The 20,531-nt window shown below is 33.2% G+C and overlaps 1 protein-coding gene across 1 annotated transcript; it reads right to left on the bottom strand.

Moving 5' to 3' along the window:
- Positions 1-4,338: 4,338 nt before the first annotated feature.
- LOC100028578 (olfactory receptor 4K14-like) lies at positions 4,339-5,280 on the bottom strand. The gene has a single exon (XM_001378540.2). It carries the CDS (start codon positions 5,278-5,280, stop codon positions 4,339-4,341), a length of 942 nt encoding a protein of 313 aa, XP_001378577.2.
- Between the last annotated feature and the right edge of the window lie 15,251 nt (positions 5,281-20,531).

Raw genomic sequence — 20,531 nt, 5'->3', positions numbered from 1 at the left:
CAACCAGGGAATGATTGAACAGAGATTTACAAATAAATATAATGGAATATGATTTACCATTAGAAACTATAAATATGAAGAATTAAGTAGAACTTGAGAAGACTTTAATGAACTGTTGCAGAGTATAATGATAAGAATAAAAACAGTTTACATAGGACATGTAGGTAACAAAATAGTTAGTAGATTTGACCTGGAATCAGGAAGGCCTGAGTGTAAATCTTCACCTAGATATGTTCCAGTTGTATGACTCTGGGAAAGGCATAACCTCTCTCTGGCTGAGTTTTCTGATCTGTAAAATGAAAAAAATATTTGCACCTACCTTACAGGGTTGTGAGAGTCAAATGAATCAACATAGGTAAAGTTCTTTGTAAACTTTAAAGCATTATAGAAATGCTAGCTATTATTATGACAACAATAATATAAAGGAAAATAATTTTAAAGACTTCAGAACTTTGATCAATGCAATGACTAGTTATGACTATAATAAATGAATGATAATGCAAAAGGATGACACACTAGAAAATCAGAATTTGATAAATATTTTAAAGTGTGGTAAAGTGAACCAGAAACCTAGAGGGAATGGCAAGTATACTTTTCACACACCCCATCAATGTTTAGTATTCTGAAATTATTTGCAGGATGGTTAAAAATGTGAAGGAATTCTGACACTACTAGCTATGTGATCCTGGACAAGTCATTTAATTCCAATTAATTAACCCTTACCACTTCCTTGCTTTGGAACCAATACACTATATTGATTCTGAGAGGGATATAGACCCTTACCTTCAATCTCAGAAAAAAATATACATATATATGTGTGTGTATACATACATATATAAAGGGAGTCATCAACCTTCCTAAAACATAGCTCTGATGAAATATCACTTCCCAGACCCGAAACAGAGCAAATTTTCATTTTCCTTTTATTCTGTGATCTTATTTTGATTCTGGGTAGATGCTGCACTGGGTATAATTTTTTAGCCTAGCATATTGCCCATGATACTTGAACTTTCCTTATTAGACTTAGTGTCTCCAATAGAATATGAGCTCCTTGAGAGCAGGGACTATTTTTTATCTTTCTTAGTATCATCAGTGCCTCTCTCATAGTAGATGAATAAAATGTTTATTAGCTTTTAGTAAGCCTCTGATCCCTATCTTTGCAAGATCAAATGTTCACTCCTTTCTTAAATTCATCTTCAATGACTTTCTCCTGGGAAATATGCATGACCAGGCAACTTTCATGGATGCATGGAGGAAAATGACACTTGGGTATTCCACCGTTTTGTAAATATTGTGCTATTTTTTTCCATAGGTTAGCCTAGAGAAGCTTTTTTAATGTCCATTCCACTATATTTCAGAAGATATATCTCCTCTTATTTCTTCCATTCACACTTCCATCAACTCACCTTTCTTTTATCCTTACTTTCCTACCCAGACCTTTTCTAACTGAAACCTGTGTCTTTTCACAATTTGTTCCAAATAAATGGTTTTGTCAGTACTTTTCCTAATATAAGAAATGCATTCAAAATTTTAAATTAAAATAGGGAAAATGACCTTTATGTTGGGTCAAAGGGCAAAGTCTGTTATATGTAACAGTTTCCCAAAAAAGAAAGAAAATTTATTATGGTATCTTAAATTTGGAATTGGAAAGAACATTAGAGATTACAATCTGAGGATCTAGGCATGATATAGGAAGTTAGGGGATATTAGTTCTAGCAAGCAATTAGGCTGAACATTAATGTTCAATAACTTCTAGCTGATGACTTCCTTCATGAAGGAATTAATGAAGCAGATGTTCTCTAAAGACTCACAGGTATTTCCATCCATCCCATTTTTGAAACTCCTAAGATAGCTGAGCCTTTCCATATGTCCCACAGCTAAATTCTCAGATATGAGTTGCCTCCCAATAAAATGTGAACTCCTTGACAATGCAGAGTATCTATTTTCTGTTTCTTTCCATAGTGTTTAGTACAGGAACATACTAATTGCTTAATAAATAATTTTCCATTCATTGTTCATTCCTTCAGCATCAAGGATTTGTGTCCAATCAACAATAGGAAGCCTTGCAAATACCCAGACAGGATTCTAACGGAATTAATTCTGCTGGTTATTGCTTTAAGGTTTGAAAGTGACTTCAGGTGACTGAATGTTTTACTTTAAGTCCTGTCCTGCTGTAGTTCATAATATTGTCCATAGCAGGAAAATATAACACTCATTGACTCTAGCTGACCTACCTTCATTGCTGTGTTATTATTATTATTATTATTATTATTATTAAGATGACCTGATATGGTCCATTTGGGTGACTAATATCTTTAACCACCACTGTAACTCTGGTTGTTACAGATAATTGTTAAGGGAATGATGTCTGTGTGAATTGGGTTGTGGGGGTCCTATGTTCATATTTTTTAAAGCATTTCCACTTTTCCAAAAGTGCTGAGGTAGTTTTATGATTGGTCTAAGTTGAGTTCCTTGACTTTCTTCCTCAGGCAAAATCCTACTTTCTACAAGAAGCCTTTCCCAATCCACTTTAATGCTGGTGCTTTTCCTCAGAAATTATCTTTAATATATCTTGAATATAGTTTGGTTGCACATAGTCATTCAAATGTGGTCTCTACATTAGTTTGTGAGCTCTTTGAAAGTAGAGACTTTTTTCTTTCACTGCATCTCCAGTGGTCATCATAGTGCCTAGTGCATAATTAGTACTTAATTTTTTCAATGTGACTTTATTACTGAATCAATTCTTAATGTCTAGAAGTTTAAAAGAAAATACCTATATGACATAGAAGATATTAAAATTATGGTAATTATTATGCTAAGAGATAGTATTGACTCACATTAAACAAATAAACTCAAGGGTTAGATAATATACAGTGATTATACCTTAAGAATATCCTTAAGCTTTAAATTTCATATCCATTAATAATTGACCATGAAACTGATATACAAAGACATTATTTACAATTTTAACATTAGTTTTCTTTAAAATAAATAAAAAGTTAAATAAATGGCAAATAAAATTTTTGGTTGAACTGTCTGAACTTATATATAACTGAACTTATTATTGCATACAATTTCATATAACATATTATTATATGACAAAACATAACTCAACTCTGACCTCAGCAATATTGGCCAATGGTGATTTTAAACATTTCTGTTTCATTCAGAAGGATATGAGTATGTGTGAGTGTGTGTGTGTGTGTGTGTGTGTGTGTGTGTGTGTGTGTGTCTTGATGACACAATATGCCTTGAAATATTAGATTGTGGCCACATCATAGTATTAACCATTTTGAGTTTCCGCCACACAATTTATTTATGATTAATTCCACTAAGCCCTGAGCTTCTTTCTCCCATAATGCTAGAGCAATAGATAAAGCATGGGACATAAAGAAAGGAAGATCTGCATTCAGTGTCAGACTTAGACATTTACTAACTGTGGGATCAGGTATTAAAACATCTCTGTACCTCAATTTCCTTATCTATTAAATAAGATGAATAATATTGCCAAACTCTCAGAGTTATTTTGAGGATCAAGTGAGACGGTTTTTGTAAAACACTTTTCAAATCTTATAGAATTGTGTAAAAGCTAGCTAGTATATTACACAACATATGAACTCATAGAACCATTACTCTCTACACAGATAAATAGCATCCCTTGTACCCTGCTATGTCTCCCTGAATATACTTGTGCTTTTTAGTGGAGTTATTCTCAATCTGGACTCAGATTCTCCAAATGGTTCTATAACTAATTCCATTTCTTTTGATGATGAGGGACCTCCTTTAAAGTTTTCAAGATTCTTTACTTGTGTTATTTCAATTGATCCTTACAATGACCCTATGAGGGAAAAGTTATTATTAGTTGTTATTATCCCCATTTTACATTTAAGGAAACTGATGTTCACAAAGGCTGAATTATTTACCCAGAATCATAGAGCCATTAAGTGGCCGAGACAGGATTGATCAGATTATAATCCATCATTACTATGTGATACGACAAAAGATCAAGGGATCAAAGCATTTAGGGAAAGAAGAGTTTTTTAGGAATCAACTGGTCCACATATAATTTTTTACTATCTAAATATTTCTTGTTTCCATTGAAAAAGTTAAAAATTAAATTAATTTTCAGTAGTTCAGTCCTTTTGCTTGAAGAAAGACAAAGATATACATACTACCAAAGTACATCCTTAAGATATTAGTAATAGCCATATTATAATTTTACATTATTTTTATTAATAAAAGTTAACATTTTTAAATAAATGTGAAGAGTATTTGGTTATTCTGAGATGGGAATTATCTTGATTGTGCTTTAATCATCATCATAATTATTCAACTCATCTACAAAGTCTGCCTGGAGCTGACATGTCGGCTCCTCAGTCTAATCATGGCTGCCTTCATGTCTTGATTTCTCAAAGTGTAGATGATTGGATTCAGGAGAGGTGTGATAACTGAGTAAAACACTGAGAGAAATTTGTCCACTGAAAAGCTACTGAATGGTGAAGCATAGATGAAAATGCATGGCCCAAAAAAGAGCGTTACCACTGTGATGTGAGCAGATAGTGTAGACATAGCCTTGGTGAGCCCACCAGAGGAGCGACGGTGGACCGTGACCAAGATGACAGTGTAGGAGACCAGCAAGAGGATGAAACAAATTAGTGAGAGCAGCCCACTATCAGCAATAACCAGCAGGTCCAGGACATACGTGTCAGCACAGGCAAGCTTGATGACCAGAGGAAGGTCACAAAAAATGTTGTCAACCAAATTGGGGCCACAGAAGGGGAGATTCACAGTAAAAGCCATTTGGCTCATCGTGTGCACAAAACCCACAACCCAGGAAAGCAGCACAAAGGCTACCAGTGTTCGATAGTTCATGATGGATGTGTAGTGGAGGGGTTTACATATGGCAACATATCGATCGACTGCCATGAATATGAGGAGAGTCATCTCACTACCCCCCAAGAAATGGAGAAAAAACATCTGGGCCATGCAGCCCCATTTGGAGATAGTTTTGTGTTCACTGAGGCAATCTCTGATCATCTTAGGGACAGTAATAGTAGAAATAGTCATGTCAAGGAAGGACAGGTTAGCCAAGAGGAAATACATGGGGGTGGAGTGCAAATGGGAGTCAAAGATCACGATAATTATAATAAGAATGTTTCCAGTCATGATTAATGCATAAGCCAGGAAGAAGATTGCAAAAAATAAAATCTCAAGACTCCAAGAATTGGTAAGTCCTAACAAGATAAATTCAGATATCACAGAGTCATTCGTCAGATCCATCTATTTGGCTCCAAATTCTCAAAAATTTTCTGAAAAGAAAACAAACAAAAAAGTAGCCAGTTTGACTTGATCATAGTAGTGATAATGGACATGTGTAAGGTAGACATAGACCTACTAGAGGCAGCTCCAAGGGAAGTAGAAAAGATGTATATTCACATTACACTTTGGTTTGAAAACGTTGAAATAGTTAGACACTAAATTACATGTGGGTCATTGAATGCTTTTCCTACTAATTATTAACTGGCCAATTGATTAAAAATTGCAATGAAATTGGAGTCAGAATGATCAATTTAGGAAAAGGATGCAGATAATAAACACACTAGACTTAACATAGATAGGATGAAAAACTTCAGTTACAAAACTAAAACAGATGACTGTGGCCCTTCAGATAGCTATATCAATAATAGATATTTTTCAAGTTGAATTTTTAAGACATTTGTCAGAATTATCATCTCTGTAGTACTTCCATTATAACCACCTGCAATCACTTATTTGCTTTGATTTTTGGACCACCTGAAACTGGTTTCTTCTAAGCATGGAAACTGTAAGAGTTTTCTCATCTGGCACAGAAATGTGCTTCATTATGATGGTGTTTAGAGATACTTGTTCCCTACTATTTAACTTTATCAACTGTGTACCTGACTAATTGAATCTTCTATTACTTAGACACTTATGCAGGACTTTGCTATCCTTCACTTTCAATTCTTGTTCAAATCTTGATACGCAGCTGCTTTTATGTCAAGTCATTATTATTATTATTATTATTATTATTATTATTGTACTTTAATATTTGGGTTTCTTTAGTTCATATCTGCCTGCCTAAATATAGAGTTCTTAAGTCTTTAAAATTATTTGTCTTTACAATATTATAATCATATAAATGTATGTAAAAAACATGTAACTCCATGTTTCTCTGAAACTATTCTTTTCATCATTTCTGTGAATACAATAATATTCCATTTTATTCAGATTGTAAAATTTGGTCATCCTTTCCTCAATTGGTGACTGCTCCTTCCCTCATTATTTTCATGAGAATCATAATTACATATTTTTCAATAAAATACATTTCATTTGGGGGATCAAAGATACATATCTGGAAGGGAATTCAGAGGTCATCCAACTAAAACACATCATTTTGCAGATAAGGACCCAGGGAAATTGTGATCTATGTAAAATCATTGAAAACTAATCACTTTTTATTCAGCAAAATATAAGATCATTTAACTCATCTAAAATAAAGCTATTTATGATTTCCTGTCATATTTTACTTCTGCAACATCCTTCCTTAATGCCCAGTAGTAATATTTAAGTCAGTAGACGTGGTCTCCATTATCCCATTTTTGCTTTTTTAGTTAGTAGTTGAACAAAAGGGATTCAACACAAGTGAGATGCCAAGGGATTATCCTATTCACCAATCTTGTAACTAAAATAGAGTTCAGATCATTTCATAAGAAGAAGAATAAAGTTTATAGCTAATGTTTAAGATTCGCTTGTTGAACTCATAGCAAAAATTATTTTAATGACCAACACCAGGCAATCATAAGAATTTAGGTAGTTCCCACTAATATCTGCCAAATACACATAACTTGAGAAAACAAATTAGAAATAATAAGACTACAAATAAGACTACTTACCACTTACGAAATGATACCCAGAACATAACTGAGAATTCTTGTATATACTGAGTTTCACTACAATATACTGCAAAAATATTAGCATATCACAAACCTTCCCTGCCATAAAAATATAAGCCAGAACTTAACAAGAATAAGCCAATTAGCTTTCACTATTTCACTATTTTCCAATCCTCTACTCCCTCTCAAGTGAATTATATTTTATTGCTGCCTTAAAATGCACAATATATTTAAAATTCATTACACTCGAAACTAGTGATAGAAACATTTGTACATTGCATATATTTTCAGACTTTTCTGAAAAAGAATTTTGATTGATAGATTATACAGATTTATTTTCTCTTTCTTTTTTTGTCTCTAAAATACTATTTGTTATATGGAATATATATCTGAGAAGGAGAAGAAATTTGGTGGAAACTGTGATGATTTTAAGAATAACATCAATAAATCATTTTTAAATGAGTGAAATTCTATAGAATTTTTTTAATTCAGCATAAAAATCAACATGATACATAAAGAAATGTCAATGTGATGAAGGGCATCTGTAAAACCATAAACAGAGGGAAATTAAAGATAATAAATCATTGCCTAATTATCAGTGCAGTTGTCAATATTACAATCACTTTTAGAATTTGCTGCATATCTCTTTCCCCATGAATAAAGGAAGAAAATAATTGATTTTCTGAACTGAGATTGTGTTAGTGAAGTTCAATATTAAATGATACAATTATTTCCAAGAACATTCTCACAAATTTCCAGCCACAGAAGTTAAATACTATTATTTCTACTACTGCTATGACTGCTCTAGCCACTGCTTATACTATTATTGGTGCTATTGCTGTTGTTGTTGCTGCTACTGCTACTACCAGTAGTACTACTATTTTAATGATGACTGCTATTACTACTCCCAATAATAATATCAATGAACATTTTAAAGGTTTCAAAGCACTTTACATATATTATTACCTAATTTTATTTTCTCATTTTCTCAACAATCCTATAAACGAGGTGCTATTATTATCCTAATCATATAGATGAGGAAAATGAAACAAAAGAGGTTAAATAACCTTCCCAAGTTCAATAAACTTGAATTTAGGTCTTCCTGACATCAAATTTATCATTTTATATGTGGCCTGACTTCCTAGTGAAAACACATATATGAAAGCATGGTATAAACTTTGATCTGTAAAGAATTATTACTGAAAATATTGTTACTATCATTAGCCTCTTATTAACAGATTATTTCTTAATATATTTTAATGAAACATAAGAAAGTGTATTTCATTAATCACATATAATTGTACTAATAATATAAATAAAAGAAGATGACATATTTTATGTAGAGTAAAAAGCCAAACTCAAAGACCTGATGGTATGGGTTCAAAGTTTGCTATAGATACATATTAAATATTTGACTTCACAAGTCATTTAACCTCTCAATGCCCGATGTGAACTTCCTAAAATTATACTTCACAGAGTAGGCGTCCATTTGTATTGTTAGAGAGTTGCTTTGTTGTGTGTTTTTTAATCAGGAATTTCCTATGCCTTCAAACTTGGTCTGGTCTAAAAAAAAAACTATCATAACAAAATAATAATACTAAAAATAATTTCTTTAATGCAAAGCAATTGTTTCAACTCATAAAGTCTGTACATAATTTGAATGACTTTGACTTAACACTGACTTGAGATTGTAAAACCATCATTTGCACAACATTTACCATAAGCAATGCCTAGCTAGCACTATAGCAACTACTTTTAAAAAATCATATTAAAAAGGCACTTAATATATGCTACTTGCCTGCTTATGGACTAGGGTTTTTTGTGGGTTTTTTGGGGGGGTTGTATTCTTTTTTGGTGGGGGGAGAGGTAGAACCATTAGGAAGGGACATGTGGGGAAAGTAAGACCTCCTACAGGAAGCCAAATGGTTTAATTCTTTTTATTCCTCATTGAACTGACAGAATTCATTGTTTTGTTTGGCACTGGTGAGACCCAGCTTCAAAAATTATATTCAGTTTTTTGGTTTTATTTATGATTTTATTAGTATAGGCTTCTTCTATTTTGCAATTCCCTCTTTGCCAGACATCAAGTAGTCTGTAACTGACTGCTTTAGAGAGTTTCTGGTGGCATTGAGAGGTTAAACAACTTGCACACAGCTAATTCATACCAGAAGCAGGATTTGAACTCATTTTATCTTGGTTCCCAGGCCACTGTATCACACAATTGCTAGTCTTCAGCCGAATCTAGAAGAAAGAAGTTATCCAATGAATAAATCAATTTATGGAGTATTTATTTAACTTCTTAATATTGCTAAGCAAGGAATAATAGTAGGTACTATGGGAATACAAAGAAATAAAATGTAATAAGGTTCCCTGATCTCCATAATAATTTGATCTAGTTGAGGAAATAATACTCTAGTATACAATTATGATGAGAAAACAATGAAGCCTTGAATAGTGCTCCATGAACAGGATAGTAATTCAAAGAGGGGACTTGGCTATGTAGCTTGAGAAGAAGAACCAGACTTAATATACAAACAAGAATTTCCTCAGCCACTCATTAAATAAATACATTTTGATGGAACTGAAAAATCAAAGTGAGGCAATAAAGTCCTAATAAAATGAAGAGCCATAAAAATTCCTGTCCATCTTCACAATTCAAGACCACATATTTTATTATGAAAGTCAGAGAAAATCCTATTCTCTCTTTGTAGATGCATTCTAGATTCTCTTGCCTTTACCCTTCAATTGTGATCTGCATAAGATCATCAATTTAAAGATATAAGGGATCTTGGAAGACATCAAGCCCAACCTTCTCTTTCAAAAGATTAGTAAACTGAGGTATGAAGAGGTTAATTAAATAACTGGTCGTGGTTTACACAGCTGATAATTCTCTTGGGCAGCATTTGAACTCAGTGCTTTCTAACTCTATGTCTAGCAGCCAATTCATTGTACCACCTACCTGACACCCTGTAGAGTGTTTTTTATCATGTTTTCCTTTTCATTCCCTATGTACTAATAAAATGTATACATAGTCTAAAGCTTTCTATTGATAATAAGAAAATCATTTTAATCAAGCAGATGAGTAACAAAGATCAATGAGTGATAGAGTAGAATATTTAATTCTCATAGAATCAAGAATTGTCTTTCAGGTAAATGGCTGAGCATAATTATATCCTTGTGTTTTTTTTCCTATTGAGAAAGTTCCATATATTTCATTAAAATTTTAACTATGTGTATAAATCAGTGTCCTATGGTAAAATTATAGAATTCTCCAGATTTCTCTGTTTGCCATTCAACTTACCAGAGTTTGAATAATGCCATAAGAAGCAGCTTCTTCAGTATGACGAAGACATACTGAGATTCTTGCCATTTAGATTATTTTTTGGTGTGGCCACAGTGATAAAAACATATATACATAAATGACGTAATTCTTAGGCAGAAAAAAAGAAAGGAAATATCTATGGATAATGAACCTAGGAGACTAGAGAGTAAATCCCTTTGGGAATTATTAAAGAAACTTGCTGGTCTTTTCCCTAGACTTCAGAGCAAAGAATTGTCCAGTCATTAAAGTAGATGATGAATTTTGACTTGCTTTAGAAAGGTTTACTATGCTGGAGCATTCTTTCATTACCTATTGCATTAGCCAGATGGTTGATCTTCCTTCTTCATCGATTCCGTCTCCTCTCTCTCATCCATTTGGTTGTCATCTTGAGTTTTTTTAAGTGCAAGTTCCCATTCAGTTAACTCCAATGGTTTTCTATTGTTTCTAGGATCAAATGTGAAATACTGTTTGGTTTATAAAGTTCTCCACAACCTGACTTACTCTTACTTTTCTGAAAAAGGTTTTTCCACATAGCATGTACAAGGAAGGAGGGAAAATGTATAGATGTAAAAGATAGGTGAAGTACTTTAAGAGTTTTAGTGTTGTTTAAACTGAATGTTTTCCAAAATGAATTAATGAATGAAAGTAATTCATCGGGCCTTTATTATGCACTGGGTACAATGTTAAACTCTAGGAATACAGATTAAAAATATGATAAATTCTGTCTTCAAAAAGCTCACATTCAAATAGGAGCATATGGGAGTAATAGACAGGAAATGGACTGTCTGGGGAGGTGAAGGACTAATGAACTAATAAGTAGAGAAGTCTGTTGACCTGCCCTTTCCACAAACAATAGTCGTATTTATTTTATTACTGAATTTAGAGCAAGAAATGAGAGTCTAAAATTGGAATAAAGATCAACTGTATTGAGGAACCAAATGAGACAGAAAAGGGCTAACAAATTAAATAACTAAATGACCCCTGCCTATCCTCCTAAATCCAGACTTCAGATTTTATTGGTTTGTATTGAATATGTAGTATGCAAGTTAAAGCAAGTAAGTTACAAAAGCAGAAATCAAATCATAATGGAATTCCCTGAGAAGTGGGAGAGGGTGATGGGTCCCTCAGAACATCCTAAAAAATTCACCTTTATAGTTGAGTACATTAGTACAGGGAGAGACTTAAGCAATAACAATTAGAAGCTTATTTCAGTAGTCCAGGCAAGAGGTGATGACAGCAGAACTAGGTTTGTGGCCAGAGTGGAGTGAAATAGATCTATATGAGAGATATGAAGATAGAATTGATGAGATTTGGGTACATTACAAATGCATGCTTTCCAAATTGAAAGGCATTCCTTTTTTATTTCTCCTTACCTGAAGCCAAATTTAAATCTCACTTCTTCTCTTCCACAACTCTCAGCTAAGGATCTTGCTACTCATTCTAATGCAAAAACAGAAATTATTCAAGGTGTTACCTCTTTCCCAATTTTCCCCATCTCAGAAACCCTTTACATCATTTCCCACTCTCTCCTTGCCCCCTCATTCTCTAACAATGTGGTGACCCTTCTCTCTGCCAAAGGCAATTATTTGATCCCATTTCTTATCATCCTCTCCAGCTAATTACAACTTTAATTGTCTCTCAAATCTTCAATCTCTACCTATCAACTATTTCCTTCTCTAATGTCTTCAAACATGCCCATCTCCTCCTAATGGAAAAAGAAAAACCCTCCATTAGATTTTTACCATCTTCTTTGTATCTTCTCTTTTTCTCAGTTTAGATCCTTTAAAAAATTTGTCAGTCTACTGTTTCTGGTTGCTCACACTTAACCTCAAATCTTTGCCTTCTGACTTCATAAATCAAAAGAAAACACTCTTTTCAATGTTACCAATAATTTGTCAATTGCCAAAACCGAACATCTTTTCTCAGTCAAACTTTCTTGAACTGGTAACTGAATTTGATGTTATTGGTGACATTCTCCTGGATGCTTGTGTCCCTTTGGGTTTGAGTTTTCAGTGCATTTAATCCTAAAGGAGTGTTTGTTGATTCATTGATTAATTCATCTAGATTTGTGTTACCAAAATCCAAAAAAGAGAAGGGGGCAGAAACAGATACTCTTAATATTTAAATCAAAGAGAAAATTTTAATTAATTCATATTTAGTTCAATTCTTTAGTTAATTCCTATTGGGGGGGGCTTAAATTTAGATTTTTAATCTAATATATATATATTACAGAAATGATTAGTTTTCTCCAAGTGTAATGATGATAAGGAAGAAGAAAATGTGATATGAATGATATCAAAGAAACTTTATATATTTTTTAAAATCCTTACCTTCCATCTTAGAATTAATACTGTGTATTGGTTCTAAGGCAAAAGAGTGGTAAGGGCTAGGAAATGGGGGTTAAGTGGCTTGCCCAGGGTCACACAGATAGGAAGTGTCTGAGGTCATATTTGATCCCAGGACCTTCCATGTCTAGGTCTGACTTTCAATCCACTGAGACACCCAGCTGCCCCCCAAATAAACTTTAAATTCTACTTTTTTTTGTTAGGACTGTGATGGGGAAAAGTTAGCCTGAAACTTAGTATGAAACATCTCTTTACATGTGGCGAGAGAGAGAAATTAATAAGTCTGGTAAAATAAAGATAAATGAAAGGGAGAAAAACACATTGATATGCAGCATCTGACCATCAGATGAACTTCCAATCACCATCAGCAATCTTGAAGCTCTGTATCTTGCTCCTTCCAGAGCCACATAATTGATCATATAAATAATCAAAACATTAACTGTCCATGGGTAGGATGAGCTAAAATAATAAAAATGACAATCCTACCCAAATTAATCTAATTATTCAGTGCCATACTATCAAACTACCAAAAAACTCCCATATACAATTGGAAAAATTTAGAGCAAAGTTCATCTGGAAGAACAGAAGATCAAGAATATCAAGGGAAATAAAAAATATGAAGGATGGGGGACTAGCAGTACCAGATCTTGAACTGTACTATAAAGCAGTGGTCATCAAAAAAATATAGTACTGGCTAATATACAAAAGGGCAGATCAATGAAATATACCAGGGGTAAATGCCCTCAGTAAGCTAGTGTTCAATAAACCCAAAGATCCTAGCTTTTGGGACAATATATCACTATTTGACAAAAACCGCTGGGAAAATAGGAAAACAGTATGGAGAAAATTGAGTTTATATCAACATCTCATACCCCATAGCAAAATAAGTTCAAAATGGGTAAATGACTTAAATATAAAGAATGAAATCCTAAATAAATTAGGTGAATATAGAATAATATACCTATCAGATCTGTGGGAAAGGAAGGAATTTAAGACCAAGTAAGAGATAGAGAGCAATGCAAAATGTAAAATAAATGACTGATTATATCAAATTTAAGAGGTTTTGTACAAACAAAACCAATGCAAACAAAATTAAAAAGAAAGCAGCAAAGCAGGAGAACATTTTTATAACAAAACTCTCTGACAAAGGTTTAATTTCCCAAATATATAAGGAACTAAATGAAATTTACAAAAAATCAAGCCATTCCCCAATTGATAAATGGTCAAGGAATAAGCAGTTCTCAGATGAAGAAATCAAAACTATCAATAAGCACATGAAAAAGTGTTCTAAATCCCTCCCAATTAAAGAAATGCAAATTAAAGCAACTCTGAGGTACCAGCTTATACCTATCAGACTGATCAATATGGCAGCAAAGGAAAGTGATAAATGTTGGAGGGGATTTGGCAAAATTGGGACCCTAATACACTGTTGGTTGAGTAAATTAATCCAACCATTCTGAAAGGCAATTGGAATTATTCCCAAAGGACTTTAAAATATTGCCCACCCTTTGATCCAGTCAAATCACTGCTGGGTTTGCACCCAAAAGATATAATAAGGAAAAATACTTGTACAAAAATATTTATAGCGGCGCTATTTGTGGTGGCAAAAATTGGAAAATTAAGGGTTGTCCATTGACTGAGGAATGATTGAACAAATTGTGGTAACTGTAAAGATTAAAAATTTGGGAAACTAGACAGTAGAAATTAGTTTCTCTCTGCTAGGAGTACTATTTTTATAGAGGTTTATTGAAGATTAAAATATAAAGAAAATACAAGTAAGAGAGACATGTGTCTAGGCCCAAAAAGCCTATTCACGACCACTCACATCTTGCCTGCTAGGTGGAGAGCTTCATCTACTCCCAAGTGGAAGTAGGAAAGAGGGCAGAGACTTTTTACAACCAGGTTAAATACCCCATCTCACTCTTGGCTCAGGTGAGGTTACAAGGCATTCTGGGGAAATGGAGCAAGGACTTCTGTGGATTGGAGTCTTGGATTCAAGTCTCCATTTTTACATTTCTCCATTTGATCCTCTGGGAAGAAGAACTTCTGCAAAGGATCATAAAAACATAATCAATTTAAAGATTGCAATAATTTGAGGATAAGAGAAAAAAGAAAACAAAACCAACAATTGCTGGATGCATTGACAAAAAGCCAGTTTGGGGGCATTCCCCTTTGGCATGAAAGTATACATACAAATAAATGTTCAATCAACTACACCCAAAGTTCATTTTTGTGCAGCCTGTGATCTGGAGGCTTCTTCATGGTGTCTTCTCCAACAGTTCAGTTTCTGGATTCAGAAAGGTATCATCTTTCTTTACCTAAAATTCTTCTCAAAAGGAATTTAAACTATGCAATTGAGATAATGATATATATATTTTTTTACATTCCCCTATTAAGAGGGTGATTGAAAAATATAGGATCACTTAGGGATGCATGGCTGAGGTATGAGGTATATGAATCAATTGGCAAGAGAAATTAAAAAGATATGAGAAAAATCCAAATAAAAAATAAAATACTGGAAAAAAATATAGACTATCAAAGTCTTATGTGTAAAAATTCTAAGTAAAAGAAAAATAAATCTATAACAGGTCCTTGAATCAGGGCCCAATCAAAAAGATCTAAGCAATGATGCATTTACCCAGTCAATAGCCAAGACTACAGAAAGGTACCACACTTTGAAAGACAGAAAAAAAGGACTTGATTATGGGAACCAAGTAGGAGACAAGTTTGAGATACTTGGCAGAATGTGGAACAAGGAAGACCTGCCTTTAACACATGTTAAACAGCCGCAACCTCAAACCCCAAACACGTTCAAGTCCTCTTTGTCTAGGCTCAAAGTTACATCAATCCCACCAGGACTGGTTGGTCTCTTTGACCTTGTGCTCGATTAGCACTATGCAGTTGCTCTTTTGTGTATATCTTGTCCTGGAATCAGACAGAATCATTAAGTAAAGTCCCATAATTTTTAAATAATTAGTGTCATCATTTCTATAGTCTCTAACTTTTTGGGCATGCATTGACAAATGTATTTTAAACTTATAGTACTGAAAAGTGAAAAAGTTGAAGAAAATACTGCTGACATGTGCTTCAAATATAAAAAGGAGAGAAAAATAAAAAAACTGAAAAAATATATTGCACATGTAAGAAAATGTAATAAAAGAGTTTTAAAGAATTCAGAAAAGTAGCCTATAATCATTGATACACTGTTTCAGCTAAGAAAATATAGAATGCAAGGCTTTCTCACCAAAAATGAGATCCATTTCCTCTTCATATCTGGCCATGATCCACTGTGAATATGAGCAAATGAATTGAACAAGGTAACATTTTTCATTGTTAAAGAACAGTAGTACAAATTTGTAGTTATCAAAATCTCCAAAATTCTCAATAGTCCAATTAATTACAATAGCAAACAAAAACACTATCATATTTCACATAAGTTGCTGTATGGCATTTTTTAAAAACAGCCTATGAATGGTGGTGGCCATAACTGTAAAGATTAAAATTTTGGGAAACTAGGCAGTAGAAATTAGTTTCTCTCTTCAAGGAGTATTATTTTTATAGAGGCTTATTGAAGATTAAAATATAAAGAAAATACAAGTAAGAGAGACATGTGTCCAGGCCCAAAGAGCCTATTCGTGACTACTCACATCTTGCCTTCTCGGTGGAGAGCCGTGTCTGCTTCCAAGCATAAGTAGGAAAGAGGGCAGAGACTTTTTACAACCAGGTTAAATACCCCATCTCACTCTTGGCCCAGGTGAGGAAGTGGAGCAAGGGTTTCTGGGGATTGAAGTCCTGGATTCAAGTCTCCATTTTTACATATCTGATGGTGATGAAATACTATTGTGCAATAAGGAATGATGAACTGGAGAAATTCTATGTGAACTAGAAGGACCTCCAGGAATTTATGCAGAACGAAAGGAGCAAAACCAGGAGAATATTGTACACAGAAACTCAAACATTGTGGCACATTCAAATGTAATGGACTTTTCCACTAGTAGCAATGCAATGATCCAGGATAATCCTGAGGGATTTATGAGAAAGAACACTGTCCACATCCAGAAAAAGAACTGTGGGAGTAGAAATGCAGAAGAAAAATATATGATCGATCACATGACTCGATGGGGATATGATTGGGGTTTGGGCATTAAAAGATCACTCTATTACAAATATGAATGATATGTGAATAGGTTTTGAACAATGATAGATGTATAACCCAATGGAAGTGCTTGTCCTCTCTGGGGGTTAAGGGGGAAGAAAGAGGTTGGGGAAAATCACAAATCATGTAACCATAGAAACATTCTAGATAAACAGATAAATTTTTACTGAAAAAATAAATGAAATAACCATGGCTATGACTGTTAATCCCCTTGATTAATTGTTGACTTTTGTTCTTAGTTATTAGAATTGATGATTTGGTATATAAATCAAAACTAGTTATAAAGAAGATCCTATTCTTTCTTTTCCTAGATAAATCTAGTGTTCTTCAAGATGACCCAGGAGCTGAAGTGTTGGATCTTAAGTTATGAAGACCTGAGTTCAAATCCAGATTCAGATAGATCCATGTGACTTTGGGGAAGTCATATTACCTGCCTCAGTTTATTTAGCTGTAAAGGTGGGTATAAAAAGAGAACCTACCTCTCATATCATTTGTAAGGATAAAATAAGGTATTTTTATGGTGTTTTGCAAACCTTAAAAAATTACATAAATGTTATTAGCTATTTTCCTAGCCCTCTCCTTTTTTCCTTGTTTTTTTTCTTAAAAACAATCCAAAGCTACATAATTTCATCCATGTCCTGCCCAAAAGTCTAATCATGAAATTCTTCCAAAATTCCAGTTTAGACTTTGAACCTCTTCATCTTAAAAGAAAGTGAATGAAGAAAATAAACATTTTTTACCTTATTACCTGTCTACTACACCCTAAGCACTATGCTAAGACCTTTTTTATACAAATATCATCTTATTTGATCCCCAAGACAAGCTAAGAGCTTTACAAAGGAAGAGAGTAAGCACAAAATAGGAACATTATAAAGGCTTACTTTCTTGCTTTGTAAAGCTCTTAGTTTGTCTTGTCTTATCTCTATCTTATATTGGGGAAACTGAGTAAAATAGGGGTTAAATGACTTACCCAAGATCACATTTTAAAACTACTTATATGTATACATATATATATACACAAAAGAATTTTTCTCTCCCTCCCATTGTTTCCTCTCTCTATTAAATAATAAAAAGGAAAGAATATTCTGAGAATAAATAAGTATATTTTTGCAAAACTAATTACCATATTGATCATGTCCCAAAATGTACATCTGATTTTTGCCTTTTACATCAATTAATTCTTTAGAAATAGAATGGAGAGTAACTATACTTCCTTTTTAGTCCTTTCACATTTTGATTTATCATTGCATGGAAGTAAATTCTAAAGACTCTTAAAGTACTTTTTTCTTTATAACATTTTTGTCATTGTGCAAACCATTCTTTTATTTCTTTTCACTTCATTCTGTACCAGTTCATTGAAGTATTCCAATTTCATTTAAAGCTGTCCACTTTATCATGTTTATGTCACAATAAGTTCATCATATTCATATATCATAATTTGTTTAGTCATTTTTCTATAGATGAGCATCTCTCATAAACCTCTCAGTATCAATGAATGAAAAACATTTATTAATGGCAGAATGGAACTCCAAATTCTGGAAGAACTAAGCAGTTACCTGAGTGTTTGTTTAAGACTGTGTCTTCACACTCAGTTTACTTAAGGAAGAGTCCATCTTTTCCATTCAGTTATTATAGTTCTATGGAAATATATTTGTCTATGGTTTGAATAATAGAAATACAGTACATCATATTAATATTGGTCATCCATCATGCTACCTCCACATGAAAAACTCAAGGACCAATCTCTACAGTGGACAAACAGATTATCATGTTGACTGACAGAATTTTGCTGTGGAACTGGGAGTTGATAAATATAGGAACTATTTCTCAAGAAGAGAAAAAGAGAGAAGGCATCTTTGTATAGCAATAAGCAAAGACAAGAATTAAATCCCCCTGGAATTTATTAAACAACACTATTGATTTTCCCTAGGTCTCAAAGCAAAGAATTATTTTCTGGTCATTAACGTGAATGGTGAATTTTGCCAAAATGGTAAGCATATTTTCTATTTGAACCTCTGTATATTGAACTTGTATCTATATGATAGGAGTATTGAAGACTGATGAAAACAAATTCATCATAGATGACCCACTTTCATGCATATGTTTTGTGAAATAGATGTTTTGTATTATGTAAATTAAGGAACCTCAACTGAAGTTTGAAACTAATTCTTATAGTGCTGCTATTCAACTGAGTTCCCAAAGGCCAAACAAGAAGAAAGAAGAATTTTATAGAAACTTCCAAGTTGAAAAAAATCCATGAGGAAATGAATTGCTAAGATTACTATATACTTGCTGTTTGAAATCGTTCATCTTAAGTATGTTAGAAAAGAGTTAAGATTTTTTTTCTCTCTTGTTTTCCTTCCCTCCTCTCCCCAAGGAACTTATGAAATTGTCTATATTAATTGACCATATTAAAGTCATGAGAGTCTTTGTCTACTAAATCCACTAAAGTGGGTGGATGGCTTATTGCACTTTGAGTGAGGTTCCCCTATTCTAAAACCAAACTACCCTAAGATAGTGATCTGCATTTTGTGCCATTATATGATGATAAATTTAGTAGCTGGTTGAAAGTCTGACAGGTGTTTGGGCACTCTTAATGCCTTATAATCAGATAAATGGGGCACTGGCACTGCTGGGGTATAATATTCTATGTTTTCAATATGTGATTTAGAAAGTGATGGTGGCCTTCATGAAAACAAATGAACATATGAGACAACACACCCAACAAATCAGTAATAGAGGTGGGAGATATACAGGCATTGTACATGTTTTTCAGTTTTTCAATGTATTGATCAATTGTGATGATTTTTACTTTTTCATTTATTTTTGTCTTTTTAAATGAATTTTATTATAGAGGATGGCTCTCTGGGCAATGAGTGGAGGGACACCAGAGAAAATTAAGATGTTTAAAAATAACTAATGAAAATTAATTTTTTAAATTGTATCTAATGCCCACACACTTTGACACAGAGTTTCCACAGTTACTAGGCATATGTACTGAACGATTCATTGGTAAAAAAGCAAACCCCTTTTGTACAAATACATTCATAGCAGTATTTTTATGGAAAGGAGAAAACAACCTGTAAGATTACAAAAGTGTAAATGAAGCAAAAAATAACCACAAATGATAGTAAATGAATATTATAAAATAACAAAGAATAAGACTGGCATCAAAGAAAACATATGAGCAGAAACCTCCCATCAATCCACTGGAGACGATGAGAGAAGGGTTCACAATATGGAAGATTGAGAATAGATTAAGATTTTTAAAAATTAATTGAGTATTTATTTACCAAGAATATTTAGTCTTGCAAACACAGAGTTTCATCCAAAAGAAATGTCTCATTATCTAAGATTATTCCTAGATAAATGATGATGATGTAAGTTTTTTCAATATATTTTTATTCATGTTGTTAAATATTTCCCAATTACATGTAAAAAAAGTATAAGGTTCAATTTTTAAAGATTTGAGTTATAGATTCTCTCCTTTCCTCTTGCTAATCCTCCCTCCTTGAGAAAGCAAGCAATTAAATATCGATGATATGTATGATGTCATACAAAACCCATTTCCATATTAGCCATGTTGCAAAAGAAAACCTATATACAAACACACACAAAATACAAGAAAAATGAAGAAAAAAGTATGCTTCAATTCGCTTTCATCGTTCATCATTTCTCTATCTGGGGGAGGATAGTATTTTTCATCATGTATCCTTTGGTAAGATCTTGGTCTGAGATAAGATAAGATTCTATCCCCCAATGATTCTTACTGTTCTTCCCTCTCTGTGTGAATC

This window comes from Monodelphis domestica, chromosome 1, assembly GCF_027887165.1.
Source record: "Monodelphis domestica isolate mMonDom1 chromosome 1, mMonDom1.pri, whole genome shotgun sequence".
NCBI lineage: Eukaryota > Metazoa > Chordata > Mammalia > Didelphimorphia > Didelphidae > Monodelphis > Monodelphis domestica.
This window is presented reverse-complemented; position numbering and strand designations above follow the sequence as displayed.